We start from the raw sequence: 27,339 nt of genomic DNA, 5'->3' as shown, positions 1-27,339 counted from the left end.
ATAAGAATATCATATTATTTTTATCATATAACCATTTTGATTTTCTCCACATAAACAGAATACATCAAACAATTACAGATACCATTGAAATATCCCATATACACTCACCTAAAGGATTATTAGGAACACCATACTAATACTGTGTTTGACCCCCTTTCGCCTTCAGAACTGCCTTAATTCTACGTGGCATTGATTCAACAAGGTGCTGAAAGCATTCTTTAGAAATGTTGGCCCATATTGATAGGATAGCATCTTGCAGTTGATGGAGATTTTTGGGATTCACATCCAGGGCATGAAGCTCCCGTTCCACCACATCCCAAAGATGCTCTATTGGGTTGAGATCTGGTGACTGTGGGGGCCATTTTAGAACAGTGAACTCATTGTCATGTTCAAGAAACCAATTTGAAATGATTCAAGCTTTGTGACATGGTGCATTATCCTGCTGGAAGTAGCCATCAGAGGATGGGTACATGGTGGTCATAAAGGGATGGACATGGTCAGAAAAAATGCTCAGGTAGGCCGTGGCATTTAAACGATGCCCAATTGGCACTAAGGGGCCTAAAGTGTGCCAAAAAACATCCCCCACACCATTACACCACCACCACCAGCCTGCACAGTGGTAACAAGGCATGATGGATCCATGTTCTCATTCTGTTTACACCAAATTCTGACTCTACCATCTGAATGTCTCAACAGAAATCGAGACTCATCAGACCAGGCAACATTTTTCCAGTCTTCAACTGTCCAATTTTTGTTAGCTTGTGCAAATTGTAGCCTCTTTTTCCTATTTGTAGTGGAGATGGGCTGCTGTTGTTGCCAATCCGCCTTAAGGTTGTGCGTGTTGTGGCTTCACAAATGCTTTGCTGCATACCTCTGTTGTAACGAGTGGTTATTTCAGTCAAAGTTGCTCTTCTATCAGCTTGAATCAGTCGGCCCATTTTCCTCTGACCTCTAGCATCAACAAGGCATTTTCGCCCACAGGACTGCCGCATACTGGATGTTTTCCCTTTTCACACCATTCTTTGTAAACCCTAGAAATGGTTGTGCATGAAAATCCCAGTAACTGAGCAGATTGTGAAATACTCAGACCGGCCCGTCTGACACCAACAACCATGCCACGCTCAAAATTGCTTAAATCACCTTTCTTTCCCATTCTACCTAGAGATGCACCGATTGCAATTTTCTTGGCCGATTCCGATTTCCGATTTTTTTGTTAATGAGATCGGCCGATACCGATTTTTGTCGATTCCAATTTTCTTTCTAAGAACTATAATTGACAGCATATACAAACAAAAATCCACTTTTTCTTCAAAGCTAAATTTTTTTTATTCTAAAATAAATTATTAAACATTCCAACAGGATCTTCTCTCACTTAAATAACTCTCAAAAAATAAGTGTTCTGTGCCTGGAAAGAAATAGAAATAACAAATAACTGAAAATCAGTTGCTTTATGAAACAAAACATTAAGCATAATGATTATTAGTAGTAGAGACGTAATATTATTACATAGAGCCGAAGCGCTAAATCTACATTAGGCTACAACAGAATTCTATATTCTGTCAATTAATTTTTTTTTAAACCAAACTTTTATTTTGATGGGTTGCCGTTGCCCTTGAGTGTCTGTGTTCATGATATGAACAGTTCTCTCAAATGAAATGGTAAATTCTCATGAAGTGACGGTTTATGCGTTCGGCTGATCATCCAGCGCCATGAAGTCCATAATTTCTTTGTAATTGCTTTGGTCTTTTCGCTGCTTATACCAAGAAAAGGTAGGAGAGGCTGCAGACCTGTGGCTGGCTCTGAGCTCTGGCCAGCTTTAGCCGTTTTACCTTTGCTACCTTCTTCAAACCGGGCATGTTCCGGGAAGTGTGATGGAGTTTTAAGTGTCTAATTAGGTTTGTCGTGTTGTGCGCTTTCCTGGTGGTTCCCCCGCGGTTTATTTTAACCTTACAAGATTTACAAATGGCATAATTAGTGTCATCTAGTGTTTGCATGCGGCTGTGAGCGAGAGTGTGGCTCTGACGTCAACGGCGCGGCCGTGCTCGTGTTCACAGCCGCATGTAGACGGATCGGCTCAAAATCGGAGACACGTGAGACTGATCAGCCGATCACTGATCAGGCTGATCATGCAGAAAATCGGCCAATTCCGATCCCTGGCCGATCAATCGGTGCATCTCTAATTCTGACATTCATTTTGGAGTTCAGGAAATTGTCTTGACCAGGACCACACCCCTAAATGCATTGAAGCAACTGCCTTGTGATTGGTTGATTAGATAATTGCATTAATGAGAAATTGAACAGGTGTTCCTAATAATCCTTTAGGTGAGTGTATGTATTATAGTCCGTCTATTGTTAATAAAAAGGACCATGGAAACAGAACAAGGATAGTTCTAAGTAAAAAAAAAAAAAAAGAAAGAGAAATACAATTATGAATCTGTCATATGATGCGAATTGCGTTCAAACAGCATTTATATATGAACTACAAATAAAGGAAGGGAGAAAATAAAATAACAGCAGAAGTACATACAATATACAGAAGAACAGCAACTATAAACCAAAAGAAAAACAACGAGAGAAAAAAGTAAAAAAAAAAAAAAAATGATTGTAAAATAAATAGGGAACCATGAAATGCTTGGTCATCCAAAAAACATCTACAAATTAGAATCACAGGTGTAAGAAGAAGATTCTTAAAAGTCAGAGGAGATAGATAGACAGGAGTTTAAGAACATTCACTTTCCTACACAATCTAGGAAATGACCCCACATTTTATAAAAAGCTATCAGAAGATCCCTTCATTGTACATCAGATTTTTTCTAGTTTGATAAAATGAAAAATATCTTTAATCCATGACGAATGAGTAGGGGGTGTAGGCGATTTCCAATTTATTAAAATTAGACGTCGTGCCAGGAGTGTAACAAAAGCTACGAAATCAGTTTTATATTTTGGCGTGGCAAGCGAAAGGGAGAGGGTGCCAAATAAAGCTGTGACAGCCAAAGGTTCAACATGAATTCCAAGAGTTTCAGATAATGTTTTAAAGATCTGAGTCCAATAGAATATCATATTAATAAATGCTGGATTGCGTGTGTTGCTAAATGGCATGCAATTAATTAAAGAAATTGAGGGTAACGCAGGTATCTTACATATTCTGCCTTTTAATGTGTAAAACTTTTAAAATTGGCACCAAAACACTGAATGCACCTTTAAACCTGAACTGTGTAATTTTTGTACCTATAGTGGCACCATCTGGAACTGCAAGTAATGATTCTTTCCAAAAAAGGTTTCCTCAACATTTCATTGTTTGAACAAACATCTCCTATCTACTTGAATGGAGAAACACAAACACCTCTAAAATTATTTGTCAAGATTATGTTTCTATTCCATATGTCAAATCAGTAACACTTTAAGGTCTTATAAATCACATGGTCTTCAGAGACATAATTTTAGCTCTGCAATTCATAATGTTTCAAGATAAGGTCTTCTCTCAGACACCTTTCGTACGTTCAGGTCAACCACAACATAGCACAATCTGCTCCAATCTCAGTGTAATTAGATTGGGCCACGTCCAGATGTCTCTGGCCAGCTGGAATAGAGGTCTCTGTCTCTCTCTTTCGCTTTCTTCTCCTCTCTCTCTCTCTCGCAGTCATTCATGTAGCGTTCAAATTATGGTGGGTTTGAGAGCTCTCTTCTTAGCTACACTTGTCATTTTCTTCAGCTTACTGAGTTGATGGTAATTGCTGAGACACACACAATCACCACATATTTTCTGCTTGACATCATGCACTATTGTCAGTTTCTCCATAGTTTTGTACCTAAAGGTGAATGACTGTTTGGAATGACATTTTAGCCAAACACTTGACCAGTTGCCATTGGACATACAAAATATTTTATATATACACATACAATTTGGTATAAAGTGGCAAAACAATATAGGAGAAATACAACCACATGTGTTTTCAGGAACTGGTTTTAAATGAGCAGTGTCAAGCACTGGAACTGCCATAATGGAGACAGCAGTAGACTGATTCATATTTCTTGAAAGCTTGATGGAAATTTGTCTCAGCTTCAGCAAATACACATCTCTTGGACACGGGACAAGAGTCCTTGAATCTTTCCCTGTCATCTCCTAAACCACATGGTCTTTTTAAAGCTTTTTTTTGCAAATTGTGCACTCCATGGCATGAGGGTAGCCATATTTTAATAATGGAGGACATATATTGAATATTATTTTTCAGGCTTTCTGCGCATATCATCATGCAACAGATTAGGACAGGATTTGAGGAGCTTAGCTGATGGACACATGCTGTCCCCAAACACCCTGCACATACAAACATAGAATCAGCAGAATGAAGGCACAAAAAGAGATGGATTTAGTGGGAAAGTTTTAATGCTTCTCACAAACTAATACATATAAAATTGTCATATTATCCTTAGTGACTATGCTAATGCATTCCAACCTTCCTGCATCATTCATGGATAACATATGCCCCTCCTCCCCAAAGTCATCTTACATCTATAGAGGGATTAGTGGCAGAGGTTGGTGGGCTCGGGTCATTGTCATCTCCTCTCTGGCCACTCCAGACCACTCCACAATAATCGTTTCGAATTTGCATCACATTTATGTGTGAAGTTGGATATCAGATAATATCATACATGAGAATTTGTATCAGGAATTCAATAATAGAGACAGTAATGGATATGGTAAAATCAGGCAATTATCAATTTGATACAAATGTATTTTTGTTTTATTTTTTATTTTATTTAAAACAGGACATTTTAGGTGTCTTGACCATTCAGAAAAAGAAAAATACACAGCTCTAAAGCTGTACACTGTCATTTCCTTTTCTACTTTTCTACTTGTGACAAACATCTGCTCACTACACAATGTCTTGTTGTGTACATTTGTGCTTTGTTCTTAAAAAGCTGTATCTCCTGAGATCTATTTAATGATGTATAGGATTAGAATGAATCATTTATACAAGTCTGAATTATATAATATTTGTGTGCTTATGTAAGAAGCATGGATGGGCACCGTCTCTACAACCCCCCCCCCCCCCCCCCCCCCTTTTTTTTTGAGTCTGGACCCCAGTTGCTTTAGTGCAGGTCAATCCTGCTTGATCCTGCATAGATTTAAAAGTCAGGGATTTGAGAAGGACTCTACGTCTATCATCAAATATGCTTATCCTGGCCCCTGTTTCTTTGGCTATATGTGTGTGCGTGTAAGAGAGATATTTTAGTTCAAAAACAGTATAATTTGGCCATTGCATGCCTTAAAATCTGTTTTAAAATCTGATGTTCTCTACGCTCAACCTTTTTACATAAGCAGGTACAGAACATTGCGTCTTATTTATATGTTGACCTGGTTAAAAAAAATAAGCTAGTTGTTTTGGAACATTTTATGTGTGTACTAGAAAATTCCTGTTTTTAAGGACTTTTTGGTGACTATGAATGTTTTATCATGTTAGGAGCCATTAGCAGCACAGTGTAGCCGTGATTGGTGTACGAGGGAAGAGAGCTCAGCTGAAACAATTGCACCCTGATGTTAGTGCTGCATTGAAGGGCTTGTGAATAGCTTTAATTGAATCCAGGACTAATTGGTCTCAGTAGCTTAGCTGTGTTTAAGGCTGACTGCGAGAAGGCTAGTGTTGTTGGCACATCAGGGTATGTTTACACGACAACGATGTACTAAAAACGGTTTTTCAAAAGTAAGGTTTTTTTGCGCACAGACGACACCATTGTCAAAAGGTTCACACGGATCCTCAAAAACGCTGTATCTGCATGCCAGGCCAGTAGTTGGTGATGTCACTTTGTAAAAAAAAAAACACTACACACCTATTGGGGTGGGAATCTAAAGGAACTTAATGATCCAATCCGATTCCGATTCTGTGAGTAATGATCCGATTCCCAAGAGGATTCTTAACATACTTTTTTGGTTATCTACTATCTACTACTTAAAACTAATTATCCTGCTGTGCAAATACATGAACTTTACATTTTAACCAAAATTGGAGTTACTATGCTTTTTGTTTATAGTTAGAATATCCTTTTGACAATATTGCCATATTAAAAATGATTATGAAGATTTCTTTCAATATTTTTATTTTATTAACAAAGTTATATTCAGGATTAACAAGCTCTGAATGAAACATGGTAAGCCATACAATTGCAAAGAACAATCATTAAGAATAAACAGTTCTCAATTTACAACTAAGTGGGACTTTTTCAGTTTCTTTAGAACATTTTAACAAAAAAAAGTTTCCTTTCAAGTCAAGTCAAATTTTATTTATATAGCACATTTAAAAGCAACAGAGTTACGCCAGGTAAGCAGGTCGTAGTTTGTCCATTTTATCTTCAATTTCACCCTTCGTCGTGAGTTTGATTGACAGGCGATCTCACCAATCACATCGCCGAATCTGCTGGTTTGTCCGACAAAGCAGTTAGGAGAGTTAGTAGATTAACGTTGGACGGTGGACTTAAACTTGAAAAACAGTGTTTACTGACATCTTTCCACGATTGAAACAGCATTTCTTTTAGTGTTCATTGATGTTTATTTGATGCTTATCAATGAACTAGAAGGAAGAGATGATCGGTTCACGAGCAGCTTTAACTGAGGCACTACAGCGATCACCACACTATAAAGAGCCACAAAATGCTATTTGTGGTTTACATTTCTTTAAAAAAGACAACATTTTAAAGTTGAGACTTTGTTTCATATCAAAAGTAACTGTATGACGGCATGTTGTCAGTATCCTCTTTGCTCAGCGATGTATTTTCTCTACGTGAGAACCAGTGTTGCCAACTCTCGCGAGACAAATAAGCAACCGCAGCTTCAAAAACAAGCCCAAAACAAGCCCAATATTATTATATTATTTATTATCATCAATATTATTTATAATAAATAATTTTTTTATCAATAAATGAGCCTGCAACATATTAAACTGAAACCTCTCAGAGTTTGAAAAGCAAAAACAGATGTGATTTTACAAAAATCATCAAATTGCAATAAAGGACACACAATATCCTCCGATCAGCTGTGAACAGAAGAGGTTTGAAGAGTAAAGAGTGACATGGAGGCCAATTATGGTAACCCATAGTCGGAGTTAGTGCACACATATTAGGGGCAGTAAGTAGTGAACAACACACACACTGCAAACCGTGAAAAAGACAAGCCCTGCATCTCATTGTGCACACTATCTGCCCTAAATAGTACTGAAAATTACTAATGTCACACTATTTAGGATGGATAGTGTGCACATTGGGACACAAGCACTACAGCGCTGCAATATAGCCACATATTTAAAATAAAATAAATTCGAACCATACCTACTGTTATTATTAGTAGACTTGTTTTTTTATAATAGCCTGTAATTTTAAATACATTACAAAAATATTTTTTTAATTAAATTAGGTGCCTCTCCTCCCTCTTTCCTCTCCATCTCTGCTTGTGCTATTGTTTGTAAAAATGTTTATGTCTATTTAAGTCTACTAACTTTCATTACGTGCATTTATAACGTCACATGCCTGCACGTTGAACGCGATTTTTCTTCAATGAAGGGGAGAAGGAGGCGGGATATAAAAGGACAGATTACTACAGCACTTGTATCGTTGCACTGAATGCCTGTTGTGAGAAGACAGTGTCAGTCAATGTATTGGACAAAACAGCGACCATAAATGTAAAGAAACGAAGTTGCTTATTATATTTTCCTAACAAGCAACCACATTTTTTAAAATAAGCCCAAAAAACCGCAACCCGCGACTCGTGATTTTTTAACGCGACTTGCCAAAAAAAGAAGCCCAAAGTCGCGTGTTATACGCGGACTTGGCAACTATGGTGAGAACGTGTGTGTGGCGTGAGCGCGCCTTGGCGTGTCGGACATAGCAACAGTAACTAAAGGGGCGGGGCTTTGCAAACGGTCAATTCACCAGCATACGAACGTTCATCTGTCAACGGGTTTTCCTGTTTGCCCAGTGACCGCGCGTGTACAGTGGTGAAGTGGCAGTTTGAATTGAACAGAATTTTTGAGAATCGATTCTGAATCGTTAGATAACGAATCGCGATGCATCGATGCATCAACCTTTTCTCCCACCCCTACGCACCTATAGACTGAACGTGTAACATGCATTTGCATGGTGTCACCGTTTTCACAAATTTTACCAAAACTCATTTTTGAAGTTTACACAGACAATATTGGTATAGTTTTTAAAGGCTTGCACTATGAAACAATTTTTTTTATTTTTATTTTTTTTCGTATTTTCAGGCCCCCAAAACAGCCTCTCAAAGGCCATACCTGAAGGCACTTGAGCACCAGTGTTGGGGAAAGTTACTTTGAGAAGTAAACCATTACAATATTGCATTACTCCCTTAAAAAGTAACTTATTGCGTTATTTAGTTACTTTTTAAAGCTGCTGTCCGTAACTTTTTTGTGTTCAAGATTTACAAAAATTATATAATGAGAATGTACAACATGAATCCATTTTCCAAACTGTGTTTTTGTCTTGCCCTGAATCATTATAGTACACTTTATAGTACACAGACCAGACTGGTAGGAACCGCTGCGGAGGAGCACAGTCCCTGCGTGACTCGCCATAGACATAAACAGAGAGAAGTAGCTCCGGCTGCAATGTTCTTCCGCAAGACGCATGCAGTTCTGTTTGTTAACCGCTAGAGTGCAAAAAGTTACGGACTGCAGCTTTAAGAAAAGTTATGCGTTATGTTACTTTTGCGTTACTTTTTCTCACCTTGTTGTTTTAATAACAAAACAGTTATATTTTGGGCAAATATAAAGGCCCTTTCGCACAAAAATTTTAATAATAGGGCTGAAGGAAATGCAAATTCACGTGTGCACAGTAGAGGGCACAGCTCAAACTAAACTTTCAGCCGTTTTGCTTATGGTTTAACTGAATCATTGAAGGTCAGCAGCGTACATTGGTCAATAAAGTGAGCTTAAATGCATTCACTGTAAAAAAAATTCAGGTCTCCAATTGAAAATTTTCTAGTGACTGATAACATCTAAATTTTTCAGATGGCCAAATTGAATTTCTGTGAATTGATGCAATTTAATTAACAGAAATTCAATTTGGCCAACTAAAAAATTTAGATGTGATCAGTCACTAGAACGTTTTCAATTGGAGACCTGATTTTTGTTTTACAGTGTACAACTATTTGTTTTATTTAACTAATTTAATTATTGGAGGTTTGAGTAGAACTCTGATTTTGCATTCCACTGATTTTATACATTTTGAGGAATACTGAATCTGTTTTTGTGCAAGTGAGATGACTAAATGCATGCTCACATTTAGGCCCCGTCCACACAAAGCCAGAGCTTTCCCTATCCAATCTTTTTTTCCCCCTCGTTTCAAGAAATATCTGCGTACACACGAGAGCAATGAAAACGACTCAAAACGATGTAGTATACATGCCAGGCCAGTATGTGGCGCTGTAATTCTGCCACAGAAATGCACAAAAAATGGAGAAGAAGAGTTGTGGCTAGAAGGTGTACAGCAATGGTAGGAAGTGAGTCAAAATCTCACAATAAAATAACCAGATGTGTTTTATTAACGCCTACACCCTAAACATACCCTTACAATAATGCAAATACTGTAATTTAATGACTCAATATTGATATGGGCATATGTGCCCGTAGTTGTATCCCTTTCTAGTCTTTCCCGCACGGGACGTGGTGTGATGACATCACCGTTTCACAAAATATATGGATTGGTTGTACACACGAAAACTCAAGGGTGTCATTTTCAGATTTATCCACTCTGGGACCCGGTTTAAAAAAATATCGGTTTCATGCTCCCAAATTGCCAGATCCGTGTGGACGAAACGCTGATATGGTACAACATTTTAACGTATACAGCTAAACGCATCTCCGTGTGGACGGGGCTTAGTCTAGAACAGCAATAACCATCATGTTCATGTTGTATTTGAAAAAGTAACTCAGATATTAAAAAAGTTATGCGTTACTTTACTAGTTACTTGAAAAAAGTACAGAGTAACTAGTTACTAGTAATGCATTACCCCCAACACTGTTGAGCACCACTACCCATGTTTAAAATCAATACTCCACCCCTTCTCAATCACACAAGGATTTGGCTATAGAAAGTCAAATGCACCCTGTAAGCCAATCATACAGTATAATGACCCTGATGTCATCATTAGCTAGCTTTTAAAAACATTATATATATGCATATTTTATATTTAGTTTATGATTTATTTATTTTCTGGCACATTCATTAATATTCATGAATTATGTAATTCAGTATAAATCACTGGGCGATCAATTCACCAGCTTTAAATGAGTTAGTTATTGCATTAGCTTAAGTTTTCTTTACATTACTCAACCTTGCAGTTCCACATCAACAAATAATGCTTTATCCATAGGCCTGTCCAAACTGGACAATGATGTTTGAGGACATGCACTGGGATTATGCATTTCCAGCCATGTTTAAATGCAAATTACGGAATTTACATTATAAAATGAATGGAAGGCAACTGATGTCATCTATGGGAAAACAGGATTTAAGGCTCTGCATGACAACTAAAGCAGCTTTATAGGGGAAAATCACTTAAGATGCAGAACTTTTTCATGGAATATGTCAACGACTCAGCATCTGCCCGAAAGTTACATCACCAGCAGCAGTCATTGTGCTGCATTTCATAATGAAGTGATCACAAACAAAATCCCAGCAAATGCTTGCACTCCATAGGGTTCCCCATCGGCATGTCATGATTAAACTCCAGGGTCAAATATGGACATGATAGGGATGTTCCAAAAAAAATCAGGAGTGGATTTCTAGAAAATTTAGTGTTACTTTGACAAAGTGATGCCTTAGACAGCAAAACAGTAAAATAGAAATCATGAATCGATATCTTGAAGGGAAAATTAAATACAGTGGAAAGAAACATATATATATATTGTTATACATTTAAAAAAAGCTTTTTTACTTTATTTAGTTGATATTTTATCTTTACTTCTTTTATCTAATGGATGAAGTCCTCAGTGCAGGTTCTCATTGTGTAAGAAGCCGCGAGTGCTTTATATGTCATTACGCTCTACTTGTTATCAAAGTCTAACTCAGTCGCTAAGTGAATCAGTTGTTTGACTTGTGTCTTTGATGATGGAAAGTGCGATATCTTTAGAACTCCCTTAGGAAATTTGTTTTAAACCACACAAGCATTATAATTCCAGAGACAGCATATGGAATCCCGAGAGGTGTTTCTGTAGTAATCATCAAACATAAATAATGAAGAGCAAAACAATATGTCTCCACAGTGCTATGTTTTTCTTTTAGGAAGTTAAACTGTAATTTCTATGTATTGTATCTATGTAACTATTACAGCTAAGTAACTAAGTCACCTCAGTCAAGTTATACTGTAATGTATATACTCTATATATATATTTATATAATTTATATGTATATAAATATTTAATATTTATTTTATAATAAAAAAATTATGAATATAAAACAATTTATAAACAAAAAAAATCTTATATAATATATACATGCATGTGTGTATAGTTATATATACATTATAGTTCTACACAGTACACACACATATTATGTAAACACAAACTTTTATTTTGGATGCAATAAATCGTGATTAATCGATTTGAAAGCACTAGTTTATATAAAATTTGACAAATCTGCTATTATTTTTATGTCCAATCTGTTATTTAGCAGTTTATGTAGATTTGACCAGCAGAAGACAAGCCGGGTTTAATTGGGGCATCACTTGCGTAAAAGAAGTTTATTCAAGTGTGCTATTAGTATACTTCTTTTAAAATAAAAAATAAGACAGTATACTTTCAGTGTACTTTGTATGTACTTCTCAGAAATATACTTAAATTTGCACTTAAGTATACTTGTCTTATACTGACAGAAAAGTATATTTGGCCGATATTCAAACTTTTTGATCAAGATATACTTAAAAGTATAATTAAGTATTCTAAGTATACTTGGCTTGTAGTTGTGTTTAATGAATACAGATATGCTCCTAATTCTGAGTATTTAAGTATTTTTGTGTAGGCTAGGCCACTGGTAGTGTACATGGGAATTTACTTTAAATCTACTTTACTCTTTCCCCGCTATTGACTGATTTTTCCGGCTATCCATGTTTTCACTGTTATATGGTAGAGGGCGCTATTACACATCTTCTAGTACAGAATCTCCTTATCAAAATAGAGGAGAAGAAAAAGCTGAAACAAGCGATAGAAGATTGCTCACGCACAGAGCCGGCTCTCCCTATAAGCGAACTAAGCGGCTGCTTAGAGCCCCGCCGCCACTAGGGGGCCCCCTAACTACAGATTGCACTCGCTAGCGTCACCGTAGTTTATCACGCAAGACGCTCAATTCGCGTCATTCACACCGCGCGAAAAGCGCCTTCCGCGCCGCGGGACCTCCAGACGCTCGTCAACGCGCCTTTCCATTGACTTAACATTGAAATCAAATCACTCGCGCCAGACACTCTATTTGCGTTTGGTGTGAACGCAGCATAACGTTAGCTGTCCGTCGATTATGCTGAATCAACATTGCTTGCGCTATGGTCCAGCCGTCGGCCCCAGCTCTGGGCTACAGACCGCGTAGAGACAGACCAACCTCCTATGAATGTATTTTCTTTTTAACAGTTAACGTTACATGACCTACACTAGTTCTGGGAAAGAAAAAAACCAAAAATCTTTGTCTCAATAGACGCTTATTACGATAAAAAATAGTTTAATTATTGAACATTCGAGAGAAAGAAAGTAAAAAGGAAGAGAAAGAGCAATCATTTGACAGTCAAAATCAAAATGAAGTTTAAAATAAAGCGGTTAAATACAAGCTTTTTCTTATGGTCTTAACTGAATAGGCAATTAAAGGTTATTAATAAATATTAATCTATATACTATTATGAAATATTTTATATATTGTTAAGCTAAATCGCCCAGACCATTTAAACCTAAAGAAAACACAGTGTCCTCTATGAAACATTATTGAATGATGATCGATACAAGACACCTAAAAGCAAAATGGATTTGTGGTAAATTTTAGTAAAGAACACTGTAAAAAAAAAAAGCAGGTCCCCAATTGAAAATTTTCTAGTGAGCGTTCACATCTACATTTTTCAGTTGGCCAAATTGAATTAATGTGAATTGAGGCAATTTAATTCAATTAAAATTCAAGAAATTAAATTTGGCCAACTGAAAATTTTAGATGTGATCGCTCACTAGACAATTTTCAATTGGGGACCTGATTTTTTTTTTACAGTGAATGTATTACTGTAGGCTATGTAATCATAAAAGGTAAAAAATATCTCACTCCATGCTGTGAAGGTTTAAAATATGAACAGTATGTAAGAGTTAATCAACCAATAATTAAATAATATAATTTAACATTGGATTTCTTTTAATTTACCCTTAACATAATTGTAAAAAACAAAATGTCACTTTCTCAGGAGGAGCTATTCTTAAATATTTTGTTGGTCGTGGAGAAACATTTCAGGAGGCTGACACCAGAGATGACACAAGTAAATATTTCCCACCGCCTTTCTTTTGAATAGTTTTGTGCTCAACTTCAACATATAGCTAATTTTCCTCTTGCCAATAAAAAAATTTGTTTTATAATCATAATTCACTACTTCAGCTGCTTCAGTAGAGCATATTAGCGAGCCGCATACCACTATGGCTAATGTTGTAAGTTAGCTATATATTGTTAATGCTAAATTATTAATATTTATTTGTTTACAACAAATTGACCTTATGTATGAAAGAAATTTGCAAATCTGTAATCTTTACTTTTACTGTTTCAGTGAGTGTACTTTAATAAGCAGTAAAATAATTGTAGGCAATCATGTTAAAAGATATACAGATGAAATGTGTAAGTGTTAGATTGTATACAGTTGCTGGTTTGCGGTGCAATACTCCATTATTCACTGCAAGGCAGGGCCCCAAAATTATCCTGCTTAGGGCCCCCAGATTTACAGAGCCGGCCCTGCTCACGCAAATGTAAAAATATGCGATCATAACAAATTAAACTGCATATAGCCTAAGTTGAAAACTGCCGAATGTTACTGAATGAATTGTTGAACCCATGAAGAGGAAAGGACTGACACGCTTTGGAGATGTTGATGGACTCATTCTACTCCATCTGTGTTTTGATCATCGTTCTGAATCTGATCAAGGTGTAGTCTTTTGACAAAAATGCGATTTTGTTTAAAATGTTGCTTTTGTTTTAAATGAAACTTGCACATTCAAATGTTGATAAAAGGAAGGATGCATGAAGCTACAATAAAATGTTTTTAAAATGGAAAGAGTTAAAGGTATTTCAAGTATAAAAATACAATAACTAAATAGGAACATAGCAGTATACTAAAAGTGATGAACAAATAATATATACATAGTAAACTATATGTATGATGTTATGTTCACTTAAAGAAAACACTTTAAGTATACTTGCAGTATAAAACTACTAAACTAGTTTACTGAGTGTATTTCAAAGTGTACAAAAAAATGTGGTACAGATGCAGTACATATGAAAAACCTAGTTGTGTAATTTAAGTTTACTTCTGTTACATTTATAGTACACATAAACGTATACTTTTATATACTAAAAGTGGACCAATTTAGTCCCAAGCAGTATTGAAATAGTACACTCACAAGTTTACTACTAGTATACATTGATATTAATATAATTACTTCATAAAGTATACTTAAAAATATACTTTAACATTACTTAAGTATACTTCATAAAATGAACTTGAAGTATACTTCTTTTTCGTAAGGGATGTTGTAACACTGCGTTAAAATGTGCCCTGCTATTAGAACAATGTTATTCTATGATGTTAGTGTTATAATTCACATTAACAACTTTTATAAATTCTATTGAGAAACCATGAAAAGAGGTGAATTAAGACTGTTCATAAATTATTAATTATTATTATGTTTTGAACTATGCTGCATAGGGGGTTTGCTGTGTGTGTTGTCAAACTCAAAAAATATATATTTTTAATTATTAAAAAAGTGCTATTACTTTATATGAAAAAGTTAATAATTGTATTTTATTGACAAAATATTTTTTGATTAGATCAGATCAACATTTTAATCTGTCATAGGATCTTGTTACAATGTGCCCCTCACACTTACAAGTGTCATATTTCACTTCCATTCTTTCGGGGTAAATAAAGAAAAAAGTATACACTGCATTAATGATACAAAACCACATAATTGTACTAGACATGCGTGTAATGTGGGGCAAAAAAATCAATACCCTGAGACCCCCCAAACCTTTTTTTTTTGCCTCTTTGAACACCAGTTTACCTGAATTTACTGTATAATTGCATCTGGACATATATATATATATATATGTGTACAAGCCACAGAATAACAACATATTCACATCCCCGAACTTCGACCCCTCTAGGAGGGAGAAATTCTCTAGTTACTGTTTGTCTTGACTACGGAAGCACTTTAATTTCATCAATTAAATTTAATTGACAACAGATGCTGCCTTCTTGTTGATTGGAATTACAGAGGTCTGAATCTCAGGCCTTGTCCACACTAATGCGTTTTAATTTGAAAACGCATCTTTTTCTCTCAATTTTGGCCTTTTGTCCACACTGAGACAGGCATTCCCAAAGTGGATACATTTGAAAACAAGGTTTTCGCGTTGTAGTGTGGACTGTGAAAACAGCGGTATTTGAAAATGATGACGTACAGTTTATTTCATCATGTGATGCATATTGAACCGAATCCGATATATATCTTTGTTCCGGTATTCTGCCTGTTATGTGCTATTCACTTTCACACAGTATGTTACTTTGTACACTGTTCATATCGCAGTCCTGAAAAGATGACAGAAAATGTACTCGCAATTGCTGTCCTGCGGTAAAACATGAGAGCAATACCGTTTTAGACCAAACATATAATGGTGGAGTGTGACCTGGACGCATCAGTGAATGGTGAGTTATTTTGCTAAATAAAATGATCCTGCCAGAAGAATAGCGAGATGACTTTATGATGTCTGTATCTTCTCAGTGAGCTTTTATAAGGTTTAACACATGCACAGTAAGGTGAATTTTGCGGTTTCTGATGTTTCAGTGTGGATGAGAAACTTTTGGAAAACGCTAGTGTGAACGGGGAGCACAAAAATGCCAATTTCAAATATATCCGGATTAATGTAGACATAGCCTCATTTAAGCTGTTACGCCTAACTCTGTGACTGATTGACAGCTACTCCATGACTGTGTCTGTCACTCTATAACTAAACAGGCAGTGTTTTGTCTCCTAAGGAAACTGTTTCAATCTGTCTTCCAGGGCACAAAAGTCAAGGTTACCCCCACCAGTCCAAAGAGATGCAGGTTAGGTGGATTGGATACGGCAAAATTGGCCATGAGTTTATGATCAATGAATAATAATAATAATAATCTGTGATTGTTTTTGTGGAAACCGTGATACATTTTTTTTCAAGATTCTTTGAATAGAAAGTTTAAAAACAGCATTTATTTGAAATATAAATCTTTTGTTACATTATAAATGTATTTACTGTCATTTTTATCATTTTAATACAAACTTGCTGAATACAATTATTAATACAAACTGGGCACAAAACTATATTTAAAGGGTACATAACATAGCCTGGATGCCAGCCGAACTTAGCCCCTCCCACAACATTTGAGGTCGGGAAGTTCGGTCTGGACTTGATCCGTTGTGGAGTAACTATGCTCGAACCAGAGCTGTTCGGACCAATCAAATTGTCAGGGCGGGCTATATACGATGATGGACTGATGATCAACAGTAATGTAATCATCCACGTCACCAAAGAGCACTTGGGTTGAATTTGTTTACTAAACGGAGAACTTGTTCGTATATGCATTCACCGTTACTATTTCTCACAAAAATGATGATCGTTTTGGTAAGTACTCCGTGTATCCTTAAATTCTTTTTACAACACCGGCAAAGATTGTTTACACTCATCTTTTTCTACTTCTTCCAGTGTGCTCAACATACGTCATTTACTCCGTTGCTCTGACTGGTTGTAGGTCTATCCAATTGAGTGCAGAGGCATTTTCTTCCCTGGTTCGGTTGAAACACGCCTCATAATAACAGCCCAATGGAACAGTATCAGACTCATATTCTGACTAGAATCCGAGTATGACGACGTCAGGCTATACATAACACACAGTTTCTGCCAATTTCATGTTAATCTTAAGTACCTATAGAGTAGTATTGTATTGCATCCTTCATATCTCCGAAGAGTCTTTAGTTTTATCATATTTTTAAACGACAGAGACGCTGTACTGATTCTTTCCCAAAACAGCCAAGCTTGTGCAGGCGTGCAGTGGGCAGAGCTAAAGAGTCTAAACGAGTGCACACACACAATACATCATGGCATTATCCCTGCTTAACTTTCGATTCACTATAAGTTTGTGTTGTTTACATTATATGCACTTTCGCGCCGATTGCCAACAAAACAGACATTTGATGCAGTTTCACTCACCGCCTGCGGTTTTGACTCATGACTGGGAACAAACAAACACACTTGCAGAACTCCGTTGCTGCTCCAGCAAAACAAACTGCATCCGCTGTTTCCTTAATGCTGGGTTATTTTGGTAGCTGAACAAGGTTATCTTTCCCTCACAACCAAAAACACACTTATTTAGTGACATTGTTGATTTTGTGGTCTAAAAACAAAATGACAGCGCTGCCGATGGCTTCCGTAGCCTGAACGAAGCTCCCTGATTGGCATGCTCTTGCTCTCGCTCTGGTTGATGTGTGTGTGTCCATACACGGAATTACGCCCTTTTTTACGTCATACACGGCCACACTCGGAAAAAAAACTACGAAACTTGTTTGAATCCTGAAGGAGTGTATTTGGCACAGAAATACTCTGTCATACGTCCAACTCGTTTTTTTATATTTAATTTTGGCTATGTTAGCATGAGAATAAAACTCTTTTAACAGTGTCAGAATGCATGAAAAAGCATTAGACCCGAACCCCTTACTTTTACCAATTAATTTATGACTTTCAACTTACATCACATCAGCATTTCTGTTCTTTCCATTCATTCTATCCAACCTGAAGACCTCTTAGTGGATGTCTCAAAGGATGTTACCTTGTACCTTTTTGTCTTCCTACCCTTGTACTCTCTGCTAAGGCAGCATTTTAACGTAGCCTACTTTGAAGCTGAAGCATTACATCTTCAGATTACTAGACTTTGAAGAAGACTTAAACAGCTCAAAGCTCACAAAATGCATTGAAGGGAAGTTGGATGCGTACGACTGTCTCATGTCCTCATGTGGAGTTGAGCAGTTCTCAGAGGAGGAGCAGGGGGTCGGTGCTGACAGCCGTTAATGTATGTGGACAGTCTTCATGTCCTTCCTGCTGGCCATTAGTCTCCTGGTACTCTGGAGGAGGAGGTTGTGCAAGGTCCTAATCCTGCTGAGAATCATCCCTGTCTTTCTCTATCCCAAGTTTCCGGGCGATTTTAGTCTTTTCTCACTAGCTTGGAATGTTCTTGTCTAATTCTTGCTAGCAGTCGCTCTGGGAGAGGATCAGAGGCCTCGTCCATTTGTTTTAACTCTGCCAGTGTATAATAAAGAGATCTTGAATTCATTTCTGTTTGTTTGCCTTCTCTGTAATTACTGAAAGGACCTTTCTGCAGACCCTTTCAACATTGCCAAGTTCATCTTTCTGTTGCTGTTCTTTAATTGATCCACTCGCACTAACTGGCTATTGTTTATTGCGGTTTTATTCATTGGTGCTGTAATTGAAATTAGATTAATTAGAATCTCTTGTGCCAGGGAACACTCTGCATTGGGACCAGAACCGAGAGTCTGTGACTCTCTAACGAAGACAACATCAACAATGAAAACCATGTGAACCATGAGCACCAGAGCAAATCTGTTGTTCCTGGGATAAAAATATGGCCAGCAGCCATATCACCCTGTAGCCAGAGACTGGTTTCCCACTGAAGCTAAGCAGGGCTGAGCCTGGTTAGTACCTGGATGGGAGACCAAATTGGGAAAACTAGGTAGCTGCTGGTAGAGGTGTTAGTGAGGCCAACAGGGGGTGCTCACCCTGTGGTCTGTGTGGGTCCTAACGCCCCAGTATAGTGATGGGGACACTATACTGTAACAAGCACCGTCCTTCTGATGTGACGTGAAACCGAGGTCCTGACTCTCTGTGGTCATTAAAAATCCCAGGATGTTCTTCGATAAAGAGTAGGGGTGTAACCCCGGCATCCTGGCCAAAAAAATGTGCCCATTGGCCCCTGTCCATCATGGCCTCCTAATCATCCCCATATATATATACGATTGGTATCATCCCTCAGTCTCCTCTCCACCAATCAGCTGGTGTGTGGTGGGCGTACTGGCGCAATATGGCTGCCGTCGCATCATCCAGGTGGATGCTGCACATTGGTGGTGGTTGAGGAGATTCCCCCCTTCTATGTAAAAGCGCTTTGAGTAGTGCCTAGAAAAGCGCTATATAAATGTAATTAATTATTATTATTATTAAAAATAGACAGCTGACTCTCGGTTCAGCTTTTTATTCATCTGTTTGTCATCAAGAAGCCGTTGTCTCAAGTTAAGCACTGTTTTTGTGGGTGAAACGAGCAATAGGAGACTGACATGAGACTCAGAGGTCATAGTGTGAGGGTCAGTCTATCTTTTCACACACATCTGGGACAGTTTCAGAGACTGTCAGTGTATTTATGAAGGATTTGTCTCATTACTAACATACAGAAGAACCAGGTGACAGGCTCTTTTTATGCTAGTAAAGGCGGTAAAGCATTGTTTTGTGAGTTCTTTTGGGTTGTTTGAGTTCACCTCTGTGGTGTTTAGGGCATTGGGGGCAGTGTGAAGCCTGCTGACGCATTCAACCTCCCCGGTGATCTAGGAGAGAATGTCGCTGCACAATGTGCAGCCATGGACACGCACAAACACCCTTGCAGATATTCCTGTAATGACTGCTGTGTTATACAAATACTGTTATGTTGATCTTTATATGAAACTGAGAACTGGCTTGTAGTTAACTTTGCTTACAAAGTAGCGGCATAGGAGAGTAACATTTAAATCTGTGCAAAGCGGTAATCACAATTTACAATACAAATATATTTTAATATGAAGGAAACTTTTTACATGCTTCCGTTACTGCTACTTTTTAAATGCCTTTTGCGTACATATTTTTGCCCCAGACTTAGACTTTTAAAGGGTTAGTTCACCCAAAAATGAAAATTCTGTCATTAATTACTTACCCTCATGTCGTTCGACACCCGTTCGAGGCTCTGAAAGGCCTCCATTGGCACAATGCACGGTACACTCTCAAGACCCTTAAAAGGTACTAAAGACGTCGTTACAAAGTCCATCTCACTACAGTGGTTCTACAATAATTTTTTGGAGTGACGAGAATAGTTTTTGTGCAGAAAAAAAAACCTAAATAACGACTTATATAGTGATGATGATTTCAAAACACGGTATCATGAAGCTTCGAAGCATTATGAATCAGTAAGTCGAATCATGATTCGAATCGCGTGTCAAACCGCCAAACTGCTGAAATTTGGCGATCCAAACTGCTGAATCGACTCACTGATTCATAACGCTTCGAAGCTTCATGATGCTGTGTTTTGAAATCATCATCACTATATAAGTCGTTATTTAGGGGTTTTTTGCGCACAAAAACTATTCTCGTCACTCCATAAAGTTATTGTAGAACCACTGTAGTGAGATGGACTTTGTAACGACGTCTTTAGTACCTTTTAAGGGTCTTGAGAGTGAACTGTGCATTGTGCCAATGGAGGCCTTTCAGAGCCATCAGATTTCAACTCAAATATCTTCATTTGTGTTCCGAAGATGAACGGAGGTCTTACGGGTGTCGAATGACATGAGGGTAAGTAATTAATGACAGAATTTTCATTTTTGGGTGAACTAACCCTTTAATTATAAAATATTATATTTAAAAAATTATAATTTCAATATTTCTTGTGTGAAAATCATTAATATTTGTATTTAAATTGCGACTGTCCCTCGGTTGTTGGTTTATTTCTATTATGACCAACAATGTTGCCACTAGTAAAGGTTTATGAAAAGTTAGTGTTAGTGTCAGGGCCAAATATACCCATAAATGTAAATTCAAAAAAAGAAATAACTTGAAAAACATTATAAAAAATTGTTATTTACAGACATTTGAAGACTTTCTTTCTAACAATATTGGGGGGGGGGGGGGGGGGGGTTTGGATGGCGCTGGGGGACAGTGTGAGAGGATCAGACAAGCAATTTATTTTAGTTTCTCTAGATACTGTCTGTCTTTCAGTCAGTCATGAAAAGTGACAGACATTCAACATAACACATATTCTGAGCTATTTGTCTGTCAGCACTGAAATAAATCAGGTTTCAAGTTTGCACAAAGAGATCAGGCTTTTCCCCGAATGGAACAAAGCCGGTCTCTGGGGTCTCAACGCTTTTCAATCAGGGCTGTAGTATCTTGGATGCTGACGTCATGGCAACGGGCTGTGTAGGAACGAGCACAATTGCAACACTTTAGAGAGCTCACGGCTGACTTTGTCACTCCCATCTTAGAACATGTAAAACTGAATCCAGGCAAATAAGTGGCCACTCTCACTGACCCGATTCTGTCGGCAGGCTGCGGGCTTATCAATGGAACTGGCAGGGTGACACGCTGTGTCAGTGAATAGCTTGTTAACAGTGTAGCTATGGACTGGGAGCAGCAGTAACGTCGTCAGAACCGCAAGAAAAGCTCCTGAAAATCACACCAATGCCACAGTCATATAGTTGTCAATTCTCTCTGAAGCTCATTGAATGACGTCTGATAAAGTCATTTTGAATATTTCACTGTATGGGTTCGGCTGATGAATAATGAATGAATCCTTTTGACTCTTATAGGGATAGAAATGTCTAAAACTATGTCATCATTTACTCACCCTCATGTTTTGAAACCTATTTTTTCATTGGATACAAAAGGAGATGATAGGCAGAATGTCCAATGTGCTCTTTTCCATTAAATGAATGTTAATGATGACCACGGCTGTCAAGCAAGATTTTCCAGGCTAGATATTTAGTCTGTTGCTTGCGAATCATATAATGTGGCTTTAGAACTCTCAAAAAATTGTTGCTTAGTGCTTTTTTGGTCCCCAATCACTTTCTTTGGATGGAAGAGAGTAGCTCAGACATTTCTCTGAAAGATCTCCTTTTGTGTTCCACATTTAAACAGAGAGTCATAAGATTCTGGGGAAAAAAATGTGGGTTCTTTTAATAGAGACAAAAGTGGCAGCACATTCTACTTACGCTGTAATTAGTATGTGATTGAAAGCATTTACTATTTTTCCTCTGGAGTGATCCATATTCTTAATTACATGGTGTATAATGAGAGGGATGACTCTCTGAGACACGTGTGCGCTGCTCTATGTTTTATACCTGGACTATTCATGTAGCTGAATGTGTGTTTGCATGTTTTTGGCAGGTATACACGAGTTCCCTGATGATATCTTCACCAACCAGGAGCGAATGGAGGGGGCCGTAGCCTTGCATGTACTGTGTGTAAGTATCTCTATCCTCTGCTTTTTATTTTCAGCATTCGATACAGTAGTTTGAATGCCTTATTCTAGCTGAAATCTATAAAATAACATGAACACTTGAAGTCTGTGTGTTGCATTCAAGAGTCAGGGGCTCAGGGCAATTTCTGTCCTTACCTTTATTATTTGTGACTTGCTCATTGGTACACATGAGTGAATTGATCATGGAATTGTCAGGTTATATTACCTTACTCAAATAAATAAGAGGTGTTCAAGCAGAGATTGGTTTGTACAACTTAAAGAGAGAGAGAGAGAGAGAGAGATTTATAGTTTTGCAGTCTATTCCTGATGACTCAATCATTTGTTTACAATAATAGACAATAGAGTTCCCTCTGCCAACAGTATTTCCTATAGTTTCTGTTCTTTTATGGATTGTTTTGAGTGTTCTCTGGAGGTTTAAAAAGGAGCCAATTGGAATAACACTAGAAGTTGAGCTGGGTGGCTGTTTTGAGTCATGACTCAATAGAATAGTTTTTCATTGAAGTGTGTTTCATTGAAACACTCTAAACAGCTACCAACAATCTAGACGCACCCTAGCGGCAGAACATTTATTTTGCTGCAAGTGTAGTCTAGCAACTCTTGGTAGACCTGACAGCTGGAAAAACCAAGCTCTGGTCAGGCCAATCACAGTGTGTGTAGAGTCGGTGGGCGGGCTTAACATAATGACGGCACGTCAGGGCAGAGTTGCGGAGGTTCTGCGTGCTACTCGTAAACAAAGAAGCTGAAGAACAGCGGTCTTTTGAATCGGCTTTGACCGCGACTCTGGAAGACTTGGAGTTAAGCTTTTCTTTGAGAAAAGAACGAAGAACGGCACTGAAGTCATTCTTAAGAAAAGAAGATATGTTCGAAGTTTTGCCTACCGGATACGGCAAAAGTCTATCAACTAACATTAGCTCGGCTTCACCTTCTTCTTTGCTCTGGTTGGTTGTGGCGCTCATGGCGCTATCCAATTGCGTGCTGAGGGAATTTGAAAGACAACAGTTTATCCAGCCCCACGGATTGAGCCCTGTCAATGGTGAGTTTCCAGACCCAACATCTTGATGTGGGTCTGGCTTGTCAGGCTATACCAGCTCTACTCTATGACCAAATAAACACATACACATATTTTTTCATATTCCTAAAGCAATTATTCTTTCACTTTTCAAACGAAAATAGCTGTAGTTTTTTTGTTGTTTTTGAGAGACGAGTCAAAATTGTTTTGTGGTAATTGACATCATGCAACAAGTGAGCTTAATTTATATTGAACCTGGAATGTGAAATATTAAGGAATTAGGAATCAATGCTCTCTAAATAAATCCACTGCAGTTGGTTTTAATCAAATAAATCTAGTTGTTTTGTTCCATCATGTTCATCATGCATCAGGCCTTTCTGCCCCCGTAGGCCATGTCTGAGCACACTTTTAAGTGAAGCATGCCATGTGAAGCAGGTACTGATGCAGTACTGTGTGTTCCTGTTCAAATCCCCTGCAGAGTTGGTTTGACACTGCCATTGTTGTGCATTGTTTAGATAGTTGCCCATGTAAGCAGAGAGTGAGTGGATGGTAAAAGCCACAGCGAAAACCCTCTAAGACTCCCTCCAGCTGTTTACATGTTTTATTTATCTTTAGGGGCTTCAGTAGCACAGCTCTGCCTTGTCAGAAGGTCAAGAATAAATGGAAGGGGAGTGAATGAGAGTGGAGGGGAGGCAGAGATTACGTAATGGGCACACAGTGTGAGCATGGCAGCGTGGCGGCTGAATTAGATGCACTGATTGGCAAAGTCTTGGCGGGAAACAGTTGGCAAACAGGTCCCAGGGGTGAATGGGAGCTTGCTTTGAAAGGACAGTGTGTGCTTGCATCCATGTGTATGTATGGGAATATTAGTTCTGTGTGAATCCATGCTTGTTTAACATACACAAATTATATAATTATAATTATTTATTTAGTTAGTTTTGTTTTGTTTATGTCATAATAAGCATTAGCAGTGTTTATGATTATTATTATTCTTTTATGCATTTGGAAAACGCTTTTATCCAAAGAGACTTCCATTTAACTTATAAGGTATACAGTATACATTTCTATAAGTTTTGCATTCCCCAGGAGTTGAATCCATGACCTTGGCAATGCTGGCGCCATGTTCTACAGCTATAGGAATGTTCATTTTGTAGGTATGCATACGTACACATCGCATGTAGAAGGACCATGACATCTGCGTTTCACACCCATCTGACCACAGCAGATGTTGGAGCAACTAATCCCCACACACAGCTTTTTTATGCAAAACAAGTTAAACTATAAAAAAAGCCCATCAATTTCATCCCTATTGAGTATGAGACAAATAAACTTTAAACCCCCTCACTCTGTAAAGGGCACAAGCTTCCATCAGTGCCTTTCTGTCATCGGGACACTTTCTAAGAAAAGGTCTGAATAGTCCCAGTAGACGGCCATCCCACTGGAGGGCAGATTGCTCTGAGAATAACAGAGTTTAATGGTGTTGACACTCATGAACTCAAATGTGCCCGCACGCAAGAATTTCGCTTTGCACAAATTCCATGCGCTCCCTGCAGTGGCTTCTAGAGTCTTTTTTTACCTTCTTATGTAATGTGAACTTACAGAGGCTTCATCCGATGTAGCAATCTTATTTAATGTGGTATTTCTATGCTATTTCTACACTATTATGATTTTCCTGTAGACACACTAAAGGTGAAGTTTTGAATAGAATGTCTCTTTCCTGTATAATGCCATGGTTTTCAACCATTTCGACTCCAAGGCCCCCGTTGTCCACAACAATAATCAAAGGCCCCATGACTTTTGCATTTTAAAAAACATTTTGTACTCAAAATTTTGACCTTATACAATATTTTACATTTTGGCATAACTAGAAACATTTATATTCACTATAAATATGGCCAGTTTCATGATTTTATTCATTTACATGATTTTTCCAGGTCTAATAAGGTCTAATCAAAACCATGCTTGTTTTGCATTATCGTGAGCAATCTTGAGGCCCTGCTGAGGCCTCCTATTGGGCCGCAGACCCCTGGTTGAGAACCACTGGTATAATGAAAGTGAACGAACACTGTGTCTTCAAAATCACAAAAAAGCACCATAATATAATCATAAAGGGGTAGCTGAATATCATAGCTGATTGAGGAACAGACCATCATTTTGGTCCTGGACTTTCAAAAGGAACGGATGAGCTTAAAGTGGAAACTCAGTAATTTCACTCTTTCTCTCTCTCTCTAAAGGCCATGTATATGTTTTACGCACTGGCACTGGTTTGTGATGACTACTTTGTGCCCTCTCTGGAGAAGATATGTGAGGTAAGACATTCATTCATGTCTTAGCTAGTGATCTACAATTGATAAATCTTTTAAAGCATATTTAAAGGTGAAATGTGTAATTGTTTATTTAAAATATTTTCTCTTGTTCAGCTACTTTAAAGCTGTTTTAATTTTTTTGTTTATAAAAGATAAGTTAATGTGTATGAATTAAACATTTCTATATTTTGACCAATGGCAGATGTTCATTCTGTTTGGTTCAAATGAGCATTTTCATCTTTCGTGTCTCTCTTTCTGTCTGTGTATGAACGTGTTATAGCGCTTCCAACTCAGTGAGGATGTAGCAGGAGCCACGTTCATGGCAGCAGGAAGTTCAGCTCCTGAACTCTTCACCTCAGTCATAGGTAAACATCTGGCTGATCTGAACACAGCCTGCCTTTGGAAAACAGTACCTCTCACATTTGAACAGACCTTTACGTGTCCTTTGTTAGCCAACCTGTCTTCTCTGTGCAGGTGTATTTATTACCAAAGGAGATGTGGGAGTGGGCACAATCGTGGGCTCTGCTGTCTTCAATATCCTCTGCATCATCGGAGTGTGTGGGATCTTTACTGCACAGGTGCTCATTACTTTGCACATTAATACATTAGGGGTGTAATGGTTCTCGGTAAAAAAATCAAACCATACCGTTCTCCACCCATGATACAGCACAAACTTGTACCGCGGTTGATCTCAAATCGGACGATGCATAAGCATCTATAATATGGTTTGTTGAAAATAACGATGCGTAAAACAGACAATTCCACTAATGTTTATTTCGATACACATGCTGGCTTCCCAATAATACACTACAACAGCGATTATCAAAAAAACTTTGATAGCGCGCAAGCGCAGATGAGACCTGAACAGCACACGTTGCTATCTGTATTTCAAACTAAACTTATTTCAGCTTTGCCTTTTTAAACATTCAAGAGCCAGAAGACGCGAATGAGAAAATTTGTGTGTGCACTCATCTAAAGCCAACAGATTTTGCGAAATCACAGAGAAATGCCTGAAATCTGAGGCAAATCAGTGCCTATTATTGTACAGTGTGAATGATCAAAAACATGATCTGAATGAATCAATGATGCGTTGTCAACGCCTGTGAGATATTTGGCATGCTAAATATCTGGACCTGTCCACGATTCAAAATCCTGCTGTGTGAAATGTGTTCTGCCTGAAAATTATATCGGCGATGATCTACAGCCAATGAGAGAGCAAGATACAGGGCAGCAGGAAGTTCGGGGAGGAGTTATAGACCAGAATATCAGAATTAATTAGCATACACAGCTTTACCATTATATCAAACATAAACAAAGCACAAACATTTGCTTGACCAGCCGCAACAGCAGCAAAATGCAAAATTATTTATTTACCTCCAACTCTGTTTGCAGAACACACAATCCTTGCTCCTCTGCGTCTCCCCAAGCATTTCCTCCTCCATAATCTTTTTTTCTTTTTTTTCCTTTTCACTGCA

The 27,339-nt window shown here is 37.8% G+C and overlaps 1 protein-coding gene across 2 annotated transcripts in view; it reads left to right on the top strand.

The window, feature by feature from the left end:
• The window catches only part of slc24a3 (solute carrier family 24 member 3), a 116,908-nt gene that overhangs the window by 53,534 nt on the left and 36,035 nt on the right, over positions 1-27,339 (top strand). For both annotated transcript variants that reach the window (XM_079843363.1, XM_079843364.1), the window contains exons 3-6: positions 22,456-22,532; positions 25,793-25,867; positions 26,145-26,229; positions 26,339-26,442. In XM_079843363.1, coding sequence (XP_079699489.1) covers positions 22,456-22,532; positions 25,793-25,867; positions 26,145-26,229; positions 26,339-26,442 — 341 coding nt within the window. The remainder of the gene's footprint in view (positions 1-22,455; positions 22,533-25,792; positions 25,868-26,144; positions 26,230-26,338; positions 26,443-27,339) is intronic.

This window comes from Gobio gobio (assembly GCF_949357685.1).
Source record: "Gobio gobio genome assembly, chromosome: 18".
Lineage (NCBI taxonomy): Eukaryota > Metazoa > Chordata > Actinopteri > Cypriniformes > Gobionidae > Gobio > Gobio gobio.
Note: the sequence above shows the minus strand (reverse complement) of the source record. Positions and strands in the feature narration are given on the sequence as shown.